The 20746-nt window shown below is 50.8% G+C and overlaps 1 protein-coding gene across 2 annotated transcripts in view; it reads left to right on the top strand.

Moving 5' to 3' along the window:
• CPLX1 (complexin 1) overlaps nt 1-1207 on the top strand; it is a 34714-nt gene extending 33507 nt beyond the window's left edge. For both annotated transcript variants that reach the window (XM_063108533.1, XM_063108532.1), the window contains exon 4: nt 62-1207. In XM_063108533.1, the coding sequence (XP_062964603.1) occupies nt 62-259 (198 nt within the window). In that variant the 3' untranslated portion in view covers nt 260-1207. The remainder of the gene's footprint in view (nt 1-61) is intronic.
• Nucleotides 1208-20746: the final 19539 nt, after the last annotated feature.

Below are 20746 nucleotides of genomic sequence, written 5' to 3'. Positions count from 1 at the left end.
TGGGGGGTCCCTCGGCCAGTCCTCCCGGGTCCCCAGCCCTCGACTGCTGTCCCCCCCACAGTACGGCATCAAGAAGAAAGAGGAGCGTGAGGCCGAGGCCCAGGCCGCCCTGGAGGCCAACTCGGAGGGCAGCCTGACGCGGCCCAAAAAGGCCGTCCCGCCCGGCTGCGGGGACGAGGCGGAGGACGACGACGACAGCATCCTGGACACGGTCATCAAGTACCTGCCCGGGCCGCTGCAGGACATGCTCAGGAAGTAGCCCGGCAGCCCCAGCCCCAGCACAAGCCATAGCCCTCGGTCTGTCCCTCCCGCCCCGCCCCTGCCGCCCCTGCCGCCCGCCGGCCCCTCGCCCGCCCCGGGTGTCCCGCGCTGTGGGCACCCGGCCGGGTCTAGACGCAGGAGCACAGCCATAGCGGGCCGGGCCGGGCCGGGGCCGGGGCGGGGCGGCTCTGCCTGGCTCCAGCCCCCGGTGACCCGCGCGCCCGGCTCTCCCGCCCGCACCGTCCCGCGCTTTGTACCTCTGTCCCCCCCAGAAGGTGTCGCTTCTTAGGAACGCCGGTGACTGCTCTCGTCCAAACTTGAAGGGGAAAAGGAGCAGGTTTGGGGATTCTCAGACGCCCCCACATGGGGGGCGCCCACGACGACGGCCGTCGGTCCCCGGGCCACCCCCGCCGTCACCGCTGGGCGCTGCTCCTCCCGCGCGGGACCCCGGGCTGGGGCTCTGGCGGAAGAGCGGCCTCCGCGCCCCCGCGTTTAATCCGCGCCACGACCCGTCCAATCTCAGGTAGAGGAGGCCCTTGTGTCGTCCAGTCGCACCTGACGGAGGCCGTGGCCTCGGCGCCCTGTCTGTCCCCGTCGAACGTGCACCGTGTCCACGTGCCGCGGGCCCCACCTCCGCGCCCTACACGGCTGTGCGGAGAAGCCATAACGGTTAGACGCAATACCCGACTCCGCCCCGTCCGTGTCTTCAACAAACGCGCCCTTGTCGCACCTCAAAAGCCCGCTCTGCGCAGACTCGGCGCCCCCTAGTCGGAAGCGCGCATCCCGCTCCCCGCGCGGGGGGCGCCCGGGGCCGCCGAGCTTAGCGTCGACCGTGGACGGCGTCCGTCCGTCTGTCCTTGCGCCTGCGCCTCCTCCTGCATGTCGGGGTCCTCTCGTGTGTTCTCTCCGGATGGAATCACAGCCAATAAACACCACAGTGATTTCACACCGCGTGGCCCTTCCTTGCAGAGCTCCGATTCCGCCCCAGGGCAATGGCCGGTCCCCGAAGGACCAGACCCACAGCGACCGGCACCCGCCCTGGGGGACAACCAGGGCCCCCACTCAGCCCCACTCCCTGGCAGGTAGGAAGCGCCTTTCCCCTTCGCTGGTGCTACTGCAGGGTCTCCCCAGGGTCCTGACCAGGGTCACCTCTGACCCATCTCCGGAAGACAGCCCCAGCCAGAGCAATCGCCATGGAACATGCTGACCTGCCCCCTCAGGGCCCCCAGCCCCCCAGGGTGAGGATTGCGCCTGCACGGCCTCTGTTCTCTGGAACCCACCAGACCCCATCCACAGGCTTTTCCTTTTCCGCAGCTCTTCCAGGCCCTGGGGGCCCAGATCCCTCCCTTGCTGGTCCTATGGGGACTGTACCTCCTCCCAGTGCCCTCATTGCAGCTCCAGGTCCCACACCCTGCAGGGGATGCCTGCCAGTCCAGGTTGAGGCAACACGAGGTGCTGTGGGACCTCCTGGCTCTCTGACCCAGCCCAGGGCACCCCAACCTCAGCCCAGAAAATAGCTATTCTGCCTTCCTTCTGGGGCTCCTACCTGTGTCCTTCCCATGCCCAATCTGCCCTGGATGCTCAGTACCCTCCCCAGGGTGCTGTGGCCACTGGTGTCCCCACTTCTTCCCTGGATCTGAAACCCGGGCAGAAGTCTCTGCAGCCCATTCTGTGGCACGGGCTGCTGCAGGCTGCCCCACAGCACAGCTGCTTGTAGAAGGGCACCCTGAAGGACACCCCAAAGTCCAGCCCCCGAGCCTGGCATGGGTCCCTCTTGGGTCTGAGGGACCTGTCTGTGCTAGGTGACCTGGACAGTCTTGGAACCTTGACCAGCATACCCTGGACTCATCCCTCACCACGTCCAGGGAAAGACACTTGTTCCCTGTACGTTTACTGAGGCATTGGGGACAATCAGGTCTCTCCCTCTGGAACTGATTTTTCTAGTGGTGGATGATAATTATATAATAAGTCAAGTGGCGATTTCTACGCTGGAGGAAAATTGAGCAGGAAAGGGGGCAGAGAGCAACGGTGGGGCTGCTGTTTCATGAGTGGCCTGGGAGCCCCTCTGGGGGTGACGTGCGGAGACGCCTGAAGAAAAACTGGGGGGAGCCACGGAAGCTTCCGGTGGGAGACCGTTCCCGGCAGAGGAGCAGCCCTGCACGGCTCGGGGCGGCGACGATGCCACCTGATCCGGCCGTGCCCGACGCTCGTGTGAGGGCCCCGCGGCCTCTGGGCAGAGTCTCTCCTTTCTGGGCGCTCATCCGCATCTGAGCACAGCAGACGCGCTTTCACGCTCTGCACACTCCGGAGCCGTCCTCCCCTTCGCAGCAGGACGTGCTCCGGGCGCTGGGCTCTGATACGCCCCTCGCCCAGGTGCCCGCGGGCAGCCAGCTCCAGAGCAGCCCAGGCAGGGCTCTGCTGCGGGTTCCGTTCCGCGTCCTCCGGCCGCCTGCACTTGGAGAGCAGGAGCGGGCTCTGCACCATCAAGGCTCCCAGGAGAATTTAAAACGTCCAGCAATTAACAACCGTTTTGTCTAGCTCTGCTAATCCGCAGCCAGACAGATCCTGCCGGCCACCGCGAAGCCAGCGGGCGCCGGCGAGCCCGGGGCTTGGGCCACCTGTCCCCACGATCCGGAAAGGGCTGCACCGCTGCGATCAGCGGGCTCCCGCCAGCTCCGGAGGGAGGGCGCGGCCTGGGACAGACGGAGCGTCCCACGGAGCGCAGGCTGGGGCCGAGCGGGGACAGCCACACCTACGCGGCCCCAGGACGGAAGGGGCCCAGGGCGGGACGCGGGCACAGCGCCACTCGGTCTGGGCGCTGAGGCACTGGGGACAAAGCCCCATTCAATCCGGGCACCCGCCGACCCTGCGGCCAGGCCCCGCCCCCGCCCCGCCCGAGGCCAGCCCGAGCCAATCATCGGGTGCCAGAGCGAGCCGCCGCGATTGGCCCCGAGAGCGTCACGAGGGGAGCCTAGCCAATCAGGGCCGGAGGGACGCCGGGGCGGAGGCTGAGCGGCAGGAAGCCGAGGCCGCCCCCACCTCTCGTCGCTGTCCCTCCTCCGGCTCCGCACCGGCCGTTCCCGGTCCCCGGCCCCCCCGCCCCAGCGCGCAGCGCGGTGCTGCGGCCGGTGCAGACTCGTCCGACCCGACCCTCTGATGCCCTCGGGCCGGGGCCGGCTGGAAGCCGGGGGCCCGCGCAGGAGCCTCGCCCCGGGAGCCGCAGCGGGCTCTGGAGCGGCGGCTGCCTTTCCGCCGGACTAGCGGGGGCGGGCACCTCTGTCCTCGGCGGACCCCCGCGGCCTCGCGCGGCCCGTCCCGGTGGCCCAGCCGGTGCCCGGGCGGACGCGGGGCGTGGACGGGGTGCGGCTGCCGATGCTGCGACTGGCGGCTCGGCTCCTCCCGGGTGGCCAGAGCCCCCGTCCTGCGCGCCGGGCGCAGCCGCTGACGCCGCCCTGAGGATCTGGTCTGGTTGGCTCCGGGGCGGCGGGCACCTGAGTGGCGGCCTCGCGGCGCGGATCCCGGGGCGGGGCCGGCGCGGCTCTCCGGGGGCTGTGGGTCGGGTGGGCCGCAGAGCCGCGCTGCCCCCGCTGGAGGCTGGAGGCTGGCGGTGCTTCCCTGCACTCAGGGCCCCATGGCGCCCAGGACGACGGGACGGCAGAGTTGAAATTTAGTCGATTTCTACAAAGTGGAAGACTTTCTTGCACCCTTGAGTGGGGGCGTTGAGATTTATGCTGCACCAAGAGCAAAGGGCTTTACCTGGGGAGGGGCAGGACAGGAAATGGAGGGGAACCAGCCTGAGACCCCGTAGCGAGGACGGGGCAGCGCGGGCAGCTCCTCTCCAGGCTGTCTCTGAAGCGCCCTGGGCAGAGGAGTCCGAGGACTGCGCTTTGCTCTAGGCCTGGGTCCCGCAGGCAGCCTCCCGGAGCACAGAGCTCGACCACGAGGCACGCTTCTGTCCAGAGGCCAAAGGCCTTGATTCTCTCCAACGAGTGCTGGGTCCCAGGGTCCATCAGCCAGAACTCAGCCTCTGTCCACATACGCCCCCGGGGCGCAAGAAGGTGCGGTCAGGTCCCATCACACTCCTGGGCCCCCCACCGCTTCCAGGCGAGTGGCAGATTGCACCTCCCACACCCCACCAGCGAGTCTCGTCCAGTTCGTAATACAATGAGCAGAAGTAAATAATTAAAATTCACCACCCAGCAGAAATTCATTTAGGGCTGGGGCAGGGAATGGACAAGATGAGCCTGGAAGGAAATGCTGAAGAAGGACAAAAACACAGCCACAACGATGGGCATGTTGAAGGGACACCTGAGACAAGTGGAGCAACAGCCCAGAGCGCTGCAGACCCCGTGAGCACACAGCACAGCGGTGTAGACAGACGGACGGTCAAACAACTCAGGCAGATGCACAGGCTGGAAAGAGAAGGGGAACGTCACAGCAGGAGCCTGCCTGGCACACCTGCGCCAGATGCTCAAGGTAGGATCAACAGCGACCCGTCGTCCACAGCTGTGCCCATGAAACATGTCACGAGGCCGGCCCTCATCACCCCCGTCTGCATGCAGATATATGCAGGTTTTAAGTCTATAATTTGGTGAGTTTTGACAAACTCTGCTACCCATGCTTCTGTGAACATACAGAACATTTCCATCACCCCAGAAAGTCCCCTGAGACCCCTTCCGAGAGTCCCAACTCCCCATCAGAAGCAGCTGCTGTTCTGATTTCTGTCAGCATCACTGTTCGCCTGTCCCCCCTTCACAGAGGTGGGATTGTACAGGGTGTTCCCTCTTGCATGTGGCTTTTCACATAGCAGGACGTGAGACTCAGCCGCAGTGGTGGATGCTGAACCGGACTCCACCGCACGAACGCAGTGCTCAGTCCTCGCTTTAGCTGATGACCCAGGCTGTGTCCGGGTCAGTCATAAGAGTAAGCTGCTACATATAACAAAGTCTTTTATGGACATTTGTTTCCATTTTTTTTAAGGGTGAAATTGCTGGATCACAGGTAGGTGTTTTCTTAAGTTTATAACACCGCCAAACTGTTTTCCAAAGTGGTTGTACCAGCAATAAACAAAAGAACAGGCAACATATTCTCACCAATTGGTGCTGTCTTTAAAATTTCTGTCTGTAAAATAAGGCAAGTCAAAGCCTTGCTAAAGCCAAAATGCTTCATTATTTTAGTTATACTAAGTTTCCATTTACATTGTCAGAGCCAGGGCTCAGACCCTCCAAACCCACTGTACAGGCTGGGTCCCCAGACCCCTCACATGCAGGTCCATGCTAGGTAATTGGGAAAGATGCCAGGAGCTGTTGGCAGATGACATGAGCTCAGTCCTCAGCAGCAGCCCCTTACAGATCTGGTGGCTTACAGGTGTGGCAGTGGCAGTGGCCTTGCAGAGGGTCCTGGGGGCACTAGCAGCAGCAGCCTCCAGCAGCAGTAGTGGCCTTGCCATGCCCCCCCCATGGTGGGGGGCATCCCGGGGATGAGAGGCGCCGTGGATCAGAGCCACTCACCCTTATACTTAAGTCCATAACCAGGACACCTGGGTGCACATGCGTAATTACACTAGACTATAACCAAGGAACACCTCAGCGCACGTGGCTGTTTACATCAAATGCTCAGCAAGATTCTGAACATCTGAGGGGCCCTGACCATTTTTCCTATATTTTCCCAACAATCTACCTCTTCAGGGTCCCTCACTGTACAATCTACACGTTCAGAATCTTCCACGATGTTCCCTTAGCGAGGATAACTGACCTTGCATTCACATATCCTATTGCATCCCAACAGTCCCAAAAGTTTTAGCTCCTTTCAGCACCAACTCAGTCCAAAGTCTCATTTAAGACCAAAGGCAAAACTACTTTCAGCTGTGAACCTGCAAAAATCAAAAAACTTATCTACTTTCAAGATACAGTGGTGCAGACATTGGGTACACATTCCTCTTCCAAAAGGGTAGGAATAGACAAGAAAGAAAAACAGGCTTCAAATCTAATAGATCTGCAACTTCACCAGCGCCACTTTGGACAAGCCCAAGTACAAAACGGCACTACCCACCTCCTCCCTCGCCCTTCCCTTTACGAGAGGCCTCCTGACTTAAACAGAAACCGCTTTTGCTTCTGCAAGGACGCAGTTCTCCACCCCGATCCACATTAGCATAATGCCCCTCCTTGCTGGTATCACCCGGCTCTTGGCGCCAACATACCAATATAAGCTCTACCACCCGCACACCTGGTGCTGTCCACCATTTTCAGGATAGCCCTGGGCTGCCTGACACTCTGAGCACAGCCCAGCAGATTTCTTTCTTTAATAAAGCTTGAACGGTACCCAGTATCTCAGCTCACTTTCTTTCAAAATCCAAAACCCAAACAGGGCAAACATTAAGCACACTGGGGCACCTGGACCCCTAGAGCATCGGGCAACCTCACTCCCACAGCTCTGTCAAGTGCAGTCCATTGAGCTGCCCTGGTGCCTGCAGCTTTTCCACGCTGGCGCTGCAAACTGCCAGCAGCCCCACAGTTCTGGGCTCCCGGTGGCAGTCCCGCCATCCGGGCTCCACTAGACACTTCCTCAGTGGGGGTTTTCTGTGGAGGCTCTGACCCCACTTTTCTGCTCCACATTGCTCCGTACATGACCTCCACAGCAGCTCCACCCCTGCAGCAGGTCTCCGCCTGAGTCCCCCAGCTTTTCCATACATCTTCCAAAATCTAGGTGGAGGCTGCCACGCTTCCACTGCTCTCACACACTGCTGGCCTGCAGACTTAACACAACGTGAAGGCCACCAAGGTTTTTGGGTTTTTTTTTTTCCTTCGGAGGTGCTGAGGCAGGATTGCTCCAGCCAGAGTGACTGGGATGCAGGGAGCAGTTTGCCGAGGGCAATGACACCTCAGGTCTGTCCTCCAGGACAAACTCAGTTCTTCTAGGATGGAAGGGGCACTCTCCCAAACTTCTCAAATGCCTCTAGGGCATTTTTTCCACATTGTCTTGACTCTTAGCATCTGGCTGCCTCACCTCCAAGCTAATGTCTTTAGCAAACAGTTTATCTGCTTCGCCCTTGCGTTTTTCTCCTGCTTTTGAATTACCTCAATCAGCTTGGCTACCACCGGCTATTCACTCAGTCTCAGGCAGTTCTTTGAGGTTTGCCCACAGTTCAAACACCTGCATTTTCCCAGACCATCAAGGAGTGGCTGCCCTGCCCCTGGGCACATCTGCGGCCATTCTGTAGCTGCTGCCTCAGAGACAGGCACGTAGTAACTAACTTTCCCACATTTTCACCAGGTGAAAACATACTTGAAATTCTGCAGGGACACCCATCCTCGGGTCATCTGCCCATCTGCATGTGGCACTCTTTTCTCAGGTTTTACGGCACCTGGCCAGCCATCGGGTTTAAGTGGCACCCTCTGAGCCATTTGCCTTCGAACAAATGCGACATGCATTTACTACATTGTCTCCTGGAGCACGTTACACCATCCACGCCTAGGTCCCCTAGCTGCAGTAACCAGGGTCTCTCCCTGTTTCTGCTACTTTGTTCCCCCAAGCCAACCTATTCAACCTGGGTATATGGGACATAGGCAATGAACTCGATCACCTGTTGGTTGCCCACCAGTCAGCCCGGTCCCACAGGCTGCTCGTGCTTCACTTTGATGAGCAGGTCGTTCCAGGAGACACGCAGTCCCCACCAACTCACCACCGGGTTTGTCATACGTCTTTGGTGTTGGAAGCAAGGATGACCTGTTGCTGTACTTCAGCCTCCGGGGCATGCATCTGCACTTCCAATCTGTCTGCTTTCTGCTCCAAGTCTCGAAACTGCAGCTTTGTGAGGTTTCTGGTCGATGCTGGCTCACAGTGCAGCGAGCAACAGCCAGACCCCATTCAACAGGAAAGCGGCCACCAGACACCACATACTCAAACGTAGCCACATTTCCTCCCCCTCCCAAGTGGTTTCCTGCTTCTTTACCTGCTTGTCATCCCGCAATGACTACTCGAATTGCTGGGCTCTTTTACCTGCCCATAATCCTGCCATGACTATGCCAATTGTAAAGTAAGGCAAGTCATAACTAAAGCCAAAATGTTTCATTATTTTAGTTATACTAAGTTTCCATTTGTATTGTCAGAGCCAGGGCTCAGACCCTCCAAACCCACTGTACAGGGTCCCCAGACCCCTCACATGCAGGTCCGTGCTAGGTAATTGGGAAAGATTCCAGGAGCTGTTGGCAGATGACATGAGCTCAGTCCTCAGCAGCAGCAGCTTACAGGCCTGGCAGTGGCAGTGGCCTTGCAGAGGGTCCCGGGGACACTAGCAGCAGCAGCCTCCAGCAGCAGTGGGGACATCCCGGGGCTGGGAGGTGCCGTGGATCAGAGCCATTCATCCTTATACTTAAGTCCATAACCAGGACACCTGGGTGCACATGCGCAATTACACTAGATGACAGCCAAGGAACACCTCAGCGCACGTGCCTGTTTACATCAAATGCTCGGCAAGATTCTGAACATCTGAGGGGCCCTGACCATTTTCCTATATTTTCCCAACACAGTCATCCTGGCGAGTCTGTCCTGGTGGCTCACCGTGGGTTTAATTTGCACTTCACTGATGACTAGTCATGTTCAGCACTTTTTTGTGTGTGCTTGTCGGCCACTGTGTATCTTCCTTTGACGAGTGTCCATTCAAATCTTTTGACAATTTAAAAAATTGGGTTGTCATTTTTTGAAAATTAATAAAGTTCTTTTGGATGTCTTAGGTTCACAGAAAACTTGAGCAGAAAGTAGAGTTCCCATATGCCAGGTCACTCCCGCTCCAGTTTTTCATATTATTAACATTTTGCATTAGTGTGATACATTTGTTACAACTGATGGGCCAATGCTGATAACATCATTACTAACTAAAGTCCACAGTAGAAATTAGGGTTCACTCTTGGTGTTATACATTCTGTGGGTTTGAACAAACGTATAATGACATACGTCCACTGTTATAGTACCAAACAGAATGTTTTCACTGCCCTAAAAAACGCTCTGTGCCCTGCGTACTCATCCTTCTCTCCCTCCACCCCCAGCAACTACTGATTGTTTTACTGTCCCCAGTTTTGCCCTTTCTAGAATGTCATCTAGTTGGAATCATACAGTGCATAGCCTATTCAGATTGGCTTCTTTCACTTAGTAGCATTTAAGTTTCCTCCATGGTCTTTGTGTGGATTGATTGCTCATTCTTATTGCTGAAAAATATCGTATGGATGTACCACAGTTTTTTTTTTTTTTTTAAAAATCCATTCACCTATTATAGAAAGGACGTCTTGGTTGCTTCCAGGTTTTGGAAACTATGAATAAAGCTGTTATAGATGTCTATGAAAAGTGTTCTGTGTGGATGTAAGTTTTCACTTCATTTGGGTATATGCCAAGGAGTGTGGCTGCTGGATCCTATGGTAGGACAATGTACAATTTTGTAAGAAACTCCCCAACTGTCCTCCAAGTGGCTGCACCGTGCTGCACGCCCACCAGCAGTGAACGCGAGCTCCTGCTGCTCTGCCCCTCACCAGCACTTGCTTGTGCAGCGCTCTGGATTTTAGCCGCTCTGACAGGTGTGTGGTGGTGTCTCATTGTTCCTTTAGTTTGCAATTCCCTAATGACATGTGACATTTAGCATCTTTTCATATGCTTATTTGCCATCTGTATATCTTCTCTGGAGAGCTGTCTGTTCAGAAATTTTGCCCATCTTTTAATTAGGTTGTCTGTTTTCTTATTGTTGAGTTTTAAAAGTTCTTTGTATATTCTGAACACCAGTCCTCTGTCACATATATGACTTGAAAATATTTCTGTCCCAGTCTGTGGCTTGTCTTTTCATTCTCTTAACAGAGCCTTTTACAGAAGTTTTAATTTCATGAAGTCCAACTTATAATTTTTTTCTTTCATGAATCCTGCTTTTGGAGTTGTAGAAGTCATTGCCAAACCCAAGGCCACATAGATTTTTCTCCTATGTTATATTCTAAGAATTTTATATTTTGTGTTCTACATCTAAGAATATGATCCATTTGACTTGATTTTTGTGAAAGGTGTAAGATCTGTGTCTAGTTTGAATTTTTCTCTCATATGTGGATGTCCAGTTGCTCCAGCTCCGTTTGTTTAAAAGACAAAACTTCTCCACTGAATTATGTTTGGTCTTTGTCAAAGATCATCTGGCTCCGCCTGTGTGGGTCCCTGTCTGGTCTCTATTCTGTTCCATCGATCTGTTTGTGTACTCTCACAAATGCCACACTGCCTCGACTAGCTCACAGTGAGTCTTGAAGTTGGTCCTCCAACTTTGTTCCTCCTTAATACTGTGTTGACTATTCTGGGTCTTTTCCTTTCTGTATAAACATCAGGGTCAGTTTGTTGATATTCACAAAATAACTTGCTGGGACTTTCACTGGGGCTGCTCTGAAGCTGCAGGCAAGGTGGGGAAGAACAGACAACAGTGTCTGCCTCCCCATGGGCACGAGGTTCCTCTGCACTCAGCTCTCCTTTGATTTCTCCCGTCAGAGTTTTGCAGTTTTTCTCACGTGGACCTTATGTGCATGTTACTAGACTTACACCTATGTATTTCATTTCTTTTTGGTGCTAATGTAAATGGTACTGTGTTTTAAATTTCAAATTCCAATTGTTCATTGCTGATAGTGGTTGTATTTTATTTTTATTTTTATTTATTTACTTCTTTTTTCTTTTTTTTCCCAAAAGATGACCGGTAAGGGGATCTTAACTCTTGACTTGGTGTTGTCAGCACCACACTCTCCCAAGTGAGCCAACTGGCCATCCCTATATAGGGATTCGAACCCATGGCCTTGGTGTTATCAGCACTGCACTCTCCCGAGTGAGCCATGGGCCAGCCCTTGTATTTTATTTTTAAAAACTTAAAATTATCATACACTAAAATTGATTTTTCCTTTTAGTGTACGGTCTGTAAATTTTAACACATTCATAATTATGTAATAATAAATGTTGAAATACCGAATGCTTCCCCTAAGATCAGGAACAAGGCAAAGATGTGCCCTCTCTCCACTCATGCAGTGTGTACTGGAAGTCCCAGCCAGCACAACAAGGAAAGAAAAGGAAATAAAAATCATATAGATTGAAAAGAGAGATATAAAACTTCCCTATTCACAGACTCCGTGATTGCCTGTACAGAAGATACTAGAGTAGTTTAAAACAATAACAATAAAAACCCTTTGCTATGGGTCAGATGTGTCCCCCAAAAGTCCATGTATTGGAAACTTGACCCCCATTGTAACAGTGTTGAGAGTGTGGGAAATCCAATCACAGCAATGGGTGGAGCCTTTGAGAGGTGACTGGATCTCGAAGACTGCGCCCTCATGAATGGATTGATTCATTCATGGAGTGATGGGCCGGTGGTTTAGTGGGTGGCCACGGGCGTGGTTCTGACAGCTTTATAAGGAGAGCGAGTGAGCGGGTCAGCCATGTTGCCATGTGATAGAGTCCCCACCAAGAAGGCAGCCCTCACCAGAGGTGTTCCCTGGACGTGGACTTCCTACCCTGCAAAATTGTAAGAAATAAATCTTGTTCCTTTATAAATTACCCAGTTTCAGGTATTCTGTTATACGTGACAGAAAATGGACTAATACATCCTCCTGCAAGTAATAAGTAAGTTTAACATGTTCCCAGGATAACTCACAAAAATCAGTCTTATGTACAAGCAATAAAAAATTGGAAACTGACAGACTTAGGTATAAATCTAACAAAACATGTACAGGATCCGTATGCTAAAAACTACAAAATGCCGATTAAAAAAAATCAAAGATGACCTACATATATGGAGAGACATAACATGCCCCGTTGCTCCAGTTCTATTTGTTTAAAAGACTATTCCTTCTTCACTGAAGACTCAACAGTCAAGATGCCAAATACCCCCCAAAGCGATCCATTGAATTAACACAACTCTAAAAAATCCCAGAAGGACTTTTTAAAAATACAGGTAAGATAATTCTAACATTTATATGGAAGGATATTGCTAAAACAATATTTTAAAAAGAGACAAAGTTGGATGAATCACACTCCTTGATTCTAAAGCACCAACAACTAAGACAGTGTGGTACTGGCAAAGGACAGACAGACGGATTAATGATCAGAACAGAGTCCAGAAACAGACCCACATAAATACAGCCATTTGATCTTTAACAGTGCAGTCCAGCGGAGAAAGGCTGGTCTCTTCAACAAGTGGTGCTGGAACAACTGGTCACCCATGTGCATAAACTGAACCTTGACCCCACCCTACACCTTATCCAATGAACTCAGAATGGATCACATGCAAATGTAAAACATAAAACTATAACATGCTTGGAAGAAAACAGAAAAATATCTGTCACCTGGCACTTGGCAAAGAGTTCTTAGATCATGACACCAAAAGCATAATCCATAAAAAAAAAAATAAAAGAAAAAAATTAATAAATTGGACTTCATCAAAATTTAAAAATTTTGATCTGCCAAAGTCAATGTCAAGAGAATGAAAAGATCAGCTAAAGACAGGGAGAAAATATTCACAAATCACCTATTCAACTAAAAACTCGTATCCAGAATATCTAAAGAACTCTTAAAACTCAATAGTAAGAAAAATAAGTCAATTAGAAAGTGGAAAATTCTTGAACAGACCCTGCACCAAGAATGAGATAAAGATGACAGATCAGCACAGGAAAAGACGTTCAGCATCATCAGCCAGGAGGGGAATGCGAGTCCGACACCAAGCGCTGACCGGTGTGGAGGGACTGGACCCCGGCGCCTTGCCCTTGGAAATGCAGGACGGCGCAGCCGCGCTGGGAACAGTTTGGCGCCTCCCTGTGAGGTTGAACTGACACTACATACAACCCAGAGACCCCACTCTTGGGTGTTTACTCTAGAGAAACAAAAACTTGAGTCCAAACAAAAACTGTACGCAAATATTTATAGCTGCCCTACTTACAATCACCAAAAACCGAAACACAAATGCCTCTCATCAGGTGACCTGGGAAACAGACTGTGATATATACCCATGCAATGGGATGCTGTCCAGCAATACGAAAGGGGGAAACTGACACATTCAGCAACTTGGATGGACCTCAAGGTATTATGCTGAGTGAAGGAATCCGGTTTCAGAATATTATATGCGAGTATGTACAATTCTATTTATATGACATTCTTGAAAAGACAAAAGTATAATGCTAAAAATTTGTGGTTGCCAGGGGTTAGGTGGGGTGAGGGTGTGAAAGCAATGGGTTAGCCCTGAGGAGTTTTTCGGGGTGATGAAACTATTCTATCCTGACTGTAGTGGTGGTTACATGAATCTATACATGCATTAAAACTTCAAAACCAAACCAAAACAGAGCAATTAAAAAATTTTAACTTAAAAAAATAAAAAAATCTAAAAAAAACGAATCCATACTCCTGTTTTAAATTGTTAGTAAACTCAAACAGAAGGAAGTTTTTTGACTTGGTATATGGGCTTTGATCGAAACCCCACAACAATCACGCTTAAGACAGTAAAATGTCCCCACTGAAGTCAGAAAGGAACAGGCTTGCTTGCGTCACTGTTCACACTCTTCCAGATGCGCCAGCAGCACGAGAGGACCACAAAAGAGAGGAGTGGACATCGGACGCAGGCTTCAGTGTCTGCTGATGATGTGACCATCTGCACGGAAATCCAAGAAAACCCACTGCACAGCTCTGATCACGCCAGACCCAGCACAAAACCGATGGGGCTCTCTCCACGATGACCACACGGCCCAGGAGCCACGGCCCTCCACCTCCCTACAGGAAAAATACACGACAGAAACCAGATGGGAAGTGGCTAAGGACATGTGAAGAAAATGTGGACGCTCCTTAGGAAGCCCCAGAAAGAGGGCGAGGTGTGTACATGCCACAGCGAGGGCAGAGACACGCTCACAGACGTCAGTCGTCCCACAAAGTAAACAGTAAATTCATCGCAATCCCAATTAAACTCCACTGGAATTTTCTTTATGGCACCTGATAAACTGTTTCTGGAGCTGATCTAATGGAAAAAGAAAAACCAATATTAAAAGAAAAAAGAAAAAAAGAACAAGGAAGGGGAGCTTTTGACAATGAATAACAAAACCACCTCCAAGGTGGCAACCCCTGAGGGGCACCATGAGGCCCAGAGCAGCCAGGTCTGCGATGTGGCTGAGCACAATACACGTAGTGCATTAAGCAGGGGCCAACCAGCACAGTCAGGGAGACAACACATGGCCATATGGCACAGTCCAAAGACCAGCACATCTCCAGTGTCCACCACCTTCTGGAAGGCAGGGTGTGGGCTGGCCTCCTCCCTTCCAGCCCACCTGCAGCTCTACAGAGGTGGCACCCAAGTTGATGACAGGACACCCTCCGAGGACAAAGGCCAGCCACCTCCCATTTAAACAGTTTCACAAGGGCTTCCCATCAAGATGGTGGGGTAGACAGTCCACATGTCACTCTCTCCCACAAGTCAACTAATTTACAACTATTAAAAAGCAGCAACAGCCAGGCTGGGGCTGCTAGAGCTCAGGGGAAGAGGAGGAGAGACCTATGGAGTGCATGAAGGTGGGACAAGCCACGATGAGAGAAAGAAAGGACCACTCCCACTGTTTCAAGGCCTGGCCGCTTCAAGCCTGGCCCTGGTGAGCGCAAGGAGCAAGACCTGGCAGAAGCCGCAGCTGTGCCCCTTGTATGAAGTTGCTTGGAGGCTGCAGAGGAGAGGAGGGCCTTGGTGGCCCCCAAGCCAGCAAGACCACTAACAGGGTTCCTGTGGACCCACATAGGAGCACGGAGCCACAGATGACTGAAAAAAAGGGGCCAGTGAGTCATTGCAAGGGACTGGAGCACGGCCCATCCCATGGGAAGTGTGTGTAGTGTGGGCAGTGGGGGAGACGGGCCCACTGGGGGAACACTGGGGCACAGCAAGGACAGCTGATCTGCCCCCCAGTCAGTGTAGGACCAGTCAGAGGAGACTAACCAGGAATACAGAACTGCAGGGGATGCAGTTTGATGAAAAGTCTCAGGTCCTGACCCAAGTTTCCACACAACCCAGGTGCACCAGACCTCACAAGACCTGGAAGTACCTATAAAGTCAACCATTAAAACCTGAGCTGCACAAAAAGCCTTTCCCAGGGAATCAGCAGCAAAGCAGCAACTTAGCTCAACTACAGGACTCAAGTGCTGGTCCCCACAGGAAGTTCCCCCATTTTAGAAGTAACCAAAGGACAACAAATTAGTTCCAGTGCAGAGTTTAAGTGGTGGGAACAGTGAATAATCCAACACATAAATGAAAGAAAAAATAAAACATCCACAGATCAGAGACAAAGTTTGATATTAACTAGTAAAGGTCTAACACCACCAAAGAGCACCTATAAAACTTAAAAGGACTGGAAGCCCCCTGGGCTCCCAAGCCAGGGACAGGAAAGGGCCAGAGGCCTCAGCCATGTCCCCCAACACGCACAACCAGCCCAGCGATGACCACTGAGCCACTGCAGGAAACACCCCAGGCTCCCGAGCCGGGGCAGTGGGGGGCTGAGGGCTTCAGCCACACACCCCTGACATCGGCATTCAGCCCAGCAATGACAAGCCACCACTGGAAGCCCTCTAGTCCCCCTGCAGGAATGGGATTGAGGGAGGTCTCAATCCCACCCCTCCTCCTTCCTCCTTCTCCCACCCTATTTCCTTCCCCTCGCCCCCTCCCACCCAACAGCTCTGCAACAACAACTTAGAACGTAAAAACAGATGGAGCCAGGGACTGACCCCTCCTCCTGCAACCAGGCACACTGCTGCCGCCACGGGATCTGCTCAGGGTCCTGAGACATGGATCCAGGGACCAACCCCTCCTCCCACATCCAGGCAAGCAGCAGGCCAAAAACACCACTTCCATGTGGATGGCCCACCACAGCTACCACAATAGCCACAGCTGCTGCAAAAGTGGCTAGATGCCACAACCACCGTGCAGATGGCCCGCCAGCCACTCGAGTGCATTGACACAGGAGAGTCACCAGCAAAGACCAAAGAAAAGAAGAGGGTGTCTCTCTCCACAAAGCCCATTCCAGAGTGACAGAAGCATCTGCTCTATGATAATAATGGGGGACCTAAACACCCCTCTCTCAGCACTGGACAGATCATCTAGGCAGCAAATCAACAGAGTAATCATTATTCTTTCAGAAGGAGAGAAGAAATCTAGGGTAATTAGAGGGGGAGGGGGGAGGGAGAGGGGGATGGGGGGAGATTGGACGAGGGGCATAAACACTAAGTATGGTTTGTAATAACGTATATGTTAATAAATATTGATTTGATCAACATACATCAACGTTGAACCCTCAAAATGCGTATACTCAATTATGATTCAATATAAAAATAAACAGTTTCACAACTGTGAAGCCATGACAGACGAGGAGGCAAGTGTAGATGAGAAGACCCTCACCCCCAGCTCTCAGGAGCCGGACTGTCCCGGGACCACCCCCACCTCTCAGGAGCTGCTGGTGTCCTGTGGGTAGTGACGGGTCAGTAGGCTGTCTCCAGAAGCACCTCTCGGTTAGAATTCATGTCCTGTTTGTGCTTCGGAAGACCTTAGTGGAAGAAGGTATTTCCACCAATAGGAGTTCAGTGGATTGAACTGTGTCCCCCCAGCTCATCCCCACTGTGACTGTTATGAGGGTGGGCAGTCCTGTTGTGGTGACTGAAAGGTGGAGCCTTGAAGAGGTGACTGGATTGTAGGACTGTGCCCTAGTGAATGGACCAACAATTGTGGTCAGGAGCGTGGTTCTGAGGGCTTTAAAAGGAGAGCACGTCAGAGGTTAGTCTCCCTCTGCTCCACCATCTGCTGCCATGTGAGACCTCTGGGTCACTGTCGCCACCACCAAGACCCTCACCAGATGTGTTCCCTGGACTTTGGACTTCCCAACCCCTAAAACTATAAGTAATAAATTTCCTTTTCTTATAAGTCACCCAGTTCCAAGTATTTGGTTATGAGCAACAGAAACAGAGTAATATAGAGGGCGTATTCACAGCATAAGCAACCTTCCTAACAGGGCCCCCTTGTTATACAGTCGGGCCCCTTCCACCTTCCCACCAATTTTGACTGAAAGTGTTTATTTGTTTATTTATGAATTCAGCTCCCACTTATGACCTACTGCTGGGTATATATCCAAAGGAACAGAAATCGTCATGTTAAAGGGATACCTGCACTCCCATGTTCATCACAGCTCTATTTACAACAGCCAAGACATGGAACCAACCTAAGTGTCCGGCAACAGACGACTGGATAAGGAAAATGTAGTATATACACACCATGGAATACTACTCAGCCATAAAAAGAATGAAATTCTGCCATTTGCGGCAACAGGGATGAACGTGGAGAAAATTATGTTAAGTGAAATAAGCCAGGCACAGAGAAAGAAATACCACCTGTCTTCAGTCATAGTCAGTTTCTTAAGACTGAACTTATTTTTAAGGTTCACTGATCTTAAGCTGTAAGAGTATAATTTTTCTCATCATTTTCTCCCTTCCTTCCAACTCTAGTTTTCTCAGATTTTCTTTAAAATTGAAATTTTGGCCATAGAGATTTTTTTTCCTTTTTGTGGCAAACTGTCTAATGTGAAGAGATGGAAGGTTCCTTTATCTGCCGACGCACCTACAGGAATCAGCAGGTTGTTTCTTAGCAGTGTTTCTGTTGGCATGCTTTCTCCAAGGCAGGGCATTTTCCTCCTGCAGACAGAGGAACAGCATGAGCTTTACAAAAAGCACTGGAGCAACTTATCCAGAGCTCCGCACCCAGGGCGACGTTCCACGGATGCTGAGGGGGCACGGCAAGCAGGTGGTTAACCTGGGAGGGTGCGGACGGGGTGAGCAAGGGTTGAGTGCAGACACGAGTGCTGACCTGAGTGTGTGTGTACACACGTGTGTGATGCATGGTCTGTGTGTGCATGTGGTGAGTGTGTGGCATATGCATGTGTTTGTGTGTGCACACATGTGCACTATGTACACGCATGTGGTGTGTGCGCGTGTGGTGTGTGCTGTGTGCATGGTATATGCACGTGTGTGGTGCATGCACGCGTATGTGTGTGCACGTGGTGTGTGCAGACGTGTGTGGCATGTGCGTGTGCATGCTCCTAAATGAAGGTGAGGCTGTCCAAGTGGTCTGTACAACTGCGTCATTTCCATTACACTGTATCACCTGAACGATCAACCTTATGCTCTTACAAATATTTTAAATAATACATTTCCAGGTTTTTAGTTAAGTTTTTCTTTTGCTTTTATTACAAGCATATAATATTAATTGGCAAAACACTGAATACAAGCTTCACTATCATAAAATCAAAACATTTAAGCAATATTCCAAAAAAGATTTTAGACAAAAACTAGCCACCAATAGTACAAAAATTACACACCAACACAAAGCATAAAAAATGTAAACTTTCAAAATAAACAGTCAAAAATATGTATCTGCATTATCACTTCCGTAAACCATGATAACCTTCATCTGTTTGCGTTGGCTGATAATAAAGGCTTTAGTGGTTGATCTACTGTCCCTTAACCTACATCACTTTCATTTGGGGAGAAATGTGTTTCTGACGTTCAGTTAAGTTACTGGAACAGATGTTTGCACTACAGCTACACACACGTCTCAGGGCCACTCAAACTTCAGTGCATTCTTCAGACATGCTCTCGGATACTAGTGAGTCACCCCTGACAGTGCTGAAGACGGCTGCGGCCACTCAGCACGTCCCCCAAACAGGTGGCCCGGGAAGTTGACCCTGTTCCCCGCCTGGCCGGGGACACGGTATTGTAAAGATTATGGAATAATTTTAAGGGTGGTTTTCTAATCTACTCATTCCCATTTATTTACTTAGTTTATTTAAATATCAAGGCAGAGAAATACATTTGTTTATCATGTTAAGGTCACGTGTGATGTAGTGGAGCTTAAACGATTTCCTGAGGAAACAGAGAAACTGGATTTTTTGTGATTGAGCTATCTGCATTAAATTTATTTTCAGTGTTTTGACAGCAGAGTCAGTATTCATATACAATGTAGACATCAGCTGCCTAGTCAGATCATTGCAAAATGCTCTCCGTGTACTTTTAGGAAAACACCACCAAATGTACGAAGACTGGAACACCACGGGTGGCACCCAAGGCCAGTGTCTGATGGTTGAGGGGGCTGGAGGGGTAGCACCGTCCACTTACTGTCTGAGGCTGTGGGGTCCCAACCCCCGGGGCAGCTTGGCTGCAGGCACACGGGGTCTGAGGGATCAGAACCCAGGCAGGACCATGGTGGCCCCACAGGGTGGCCTCGGGGCAACCTAGGACAGTGCCAGCAGCAACATCACTGCCGGCCACCTGCCTGGACACTCAATTTTAAATATTGCTGACAGGTATCCACACACACACACACGCACACAATCTCAATAACAGCATTCTCATAACAACAAAAAAAGAAAAACCCAACAGCTGAATGTACATATTTTGAAATGCCACCTATATTCCTCCTCAACTTAGCAGAATAGATGCTACGTTACAATTTGAACAGATGTCTAGTAAAATGCGTGTTGGAACCTATTGCACAAAAGCATAAGAAATGCTCTTCATCCACATAAAACAAAAACATACAAATTAATGGCTACTCAAAGTAAAAGAAGCTTGCAGAACATCTCACAATTTCATTTTATATGCCTGTAAATAAAGCTGGACCACAGAGACCAACAGATGGGAAAATATGACAGAAGGCTTAAAATAGAATAAATAATTTTATAAAGTTAGGTTTTCTTTTTTTAACCCCCCAAATCTTAAATTCAATATTATATATTCTATCTGAATTTTCCATTTTCATGAAAACTGTATCTAGTGAGACCCTACGCTGGGTATCCAGTCCCACTGCTGCTGAGGAAGGTGCCATAAGGTAACTTAACAGCATTTGTTTCACCAGCATAAATAGTTGTGGAAACTACTTCACAGTAACTCCATCTGTTAAAAAACCTTAATAGGATCCAATCATTAACTGATCCTGGCTTTCATGCTGGAAAAAATAATAGTCAGCCTTTTGATGTTACATGAGAGCTTAACAGAAATCAAACGAGCCCACCGGGAGCTTCCACCTGACGGCAGGTCTTTAAACTACGTAAGGCTGTGAAGTCAGACCAAAGAGGCAGGTCACCAGGGAAATTGTCCTGTAGTGAAGACAGTCTGATGAGATTTTAGAAAAATAGGTACTTTTGCTGCTGAGGTTTCATCAGGTTAACACGACTACAAAAGCGGGATTACTCGAGAACGGGCAGGACCAGCAGACCTTAATACTGGCTTCCACTCACCCCCACCTCTCTGTGCATTTAAATGTGTCAACTTAGCACCATAGCAAAGTCAAGTGGTTTCAAAGATAGCTACAAAGTTACAAATATATATTATGAGATTCTTACAGCAATATTAAATTTAATCTGAACCGTGAATTCATTTTGAATTTGGAGACTCATATAACTGTTTAATCCTTCTTTAGTTTCACCACACA

This window comes from Cynocephalus volans, chromosome 9 (genome assembly GCF_027409185.1).
Source record: "Cynocephalus volans isolate mCynVol1 chromosome 9, mCynVol1.pri, whole genome shotgun sequence".
Lineage (NCBI taxonomy): Eukaryota > Metazoa > Chordata > Mammalia > Dermoptera > Cynocephalidae > Cynocephalus > Cynocephalus volans.
Note: the sequence above shows the minus strand (reverse complement) of the source record. Positions and strands in the feature narration are given on the sequence as shown.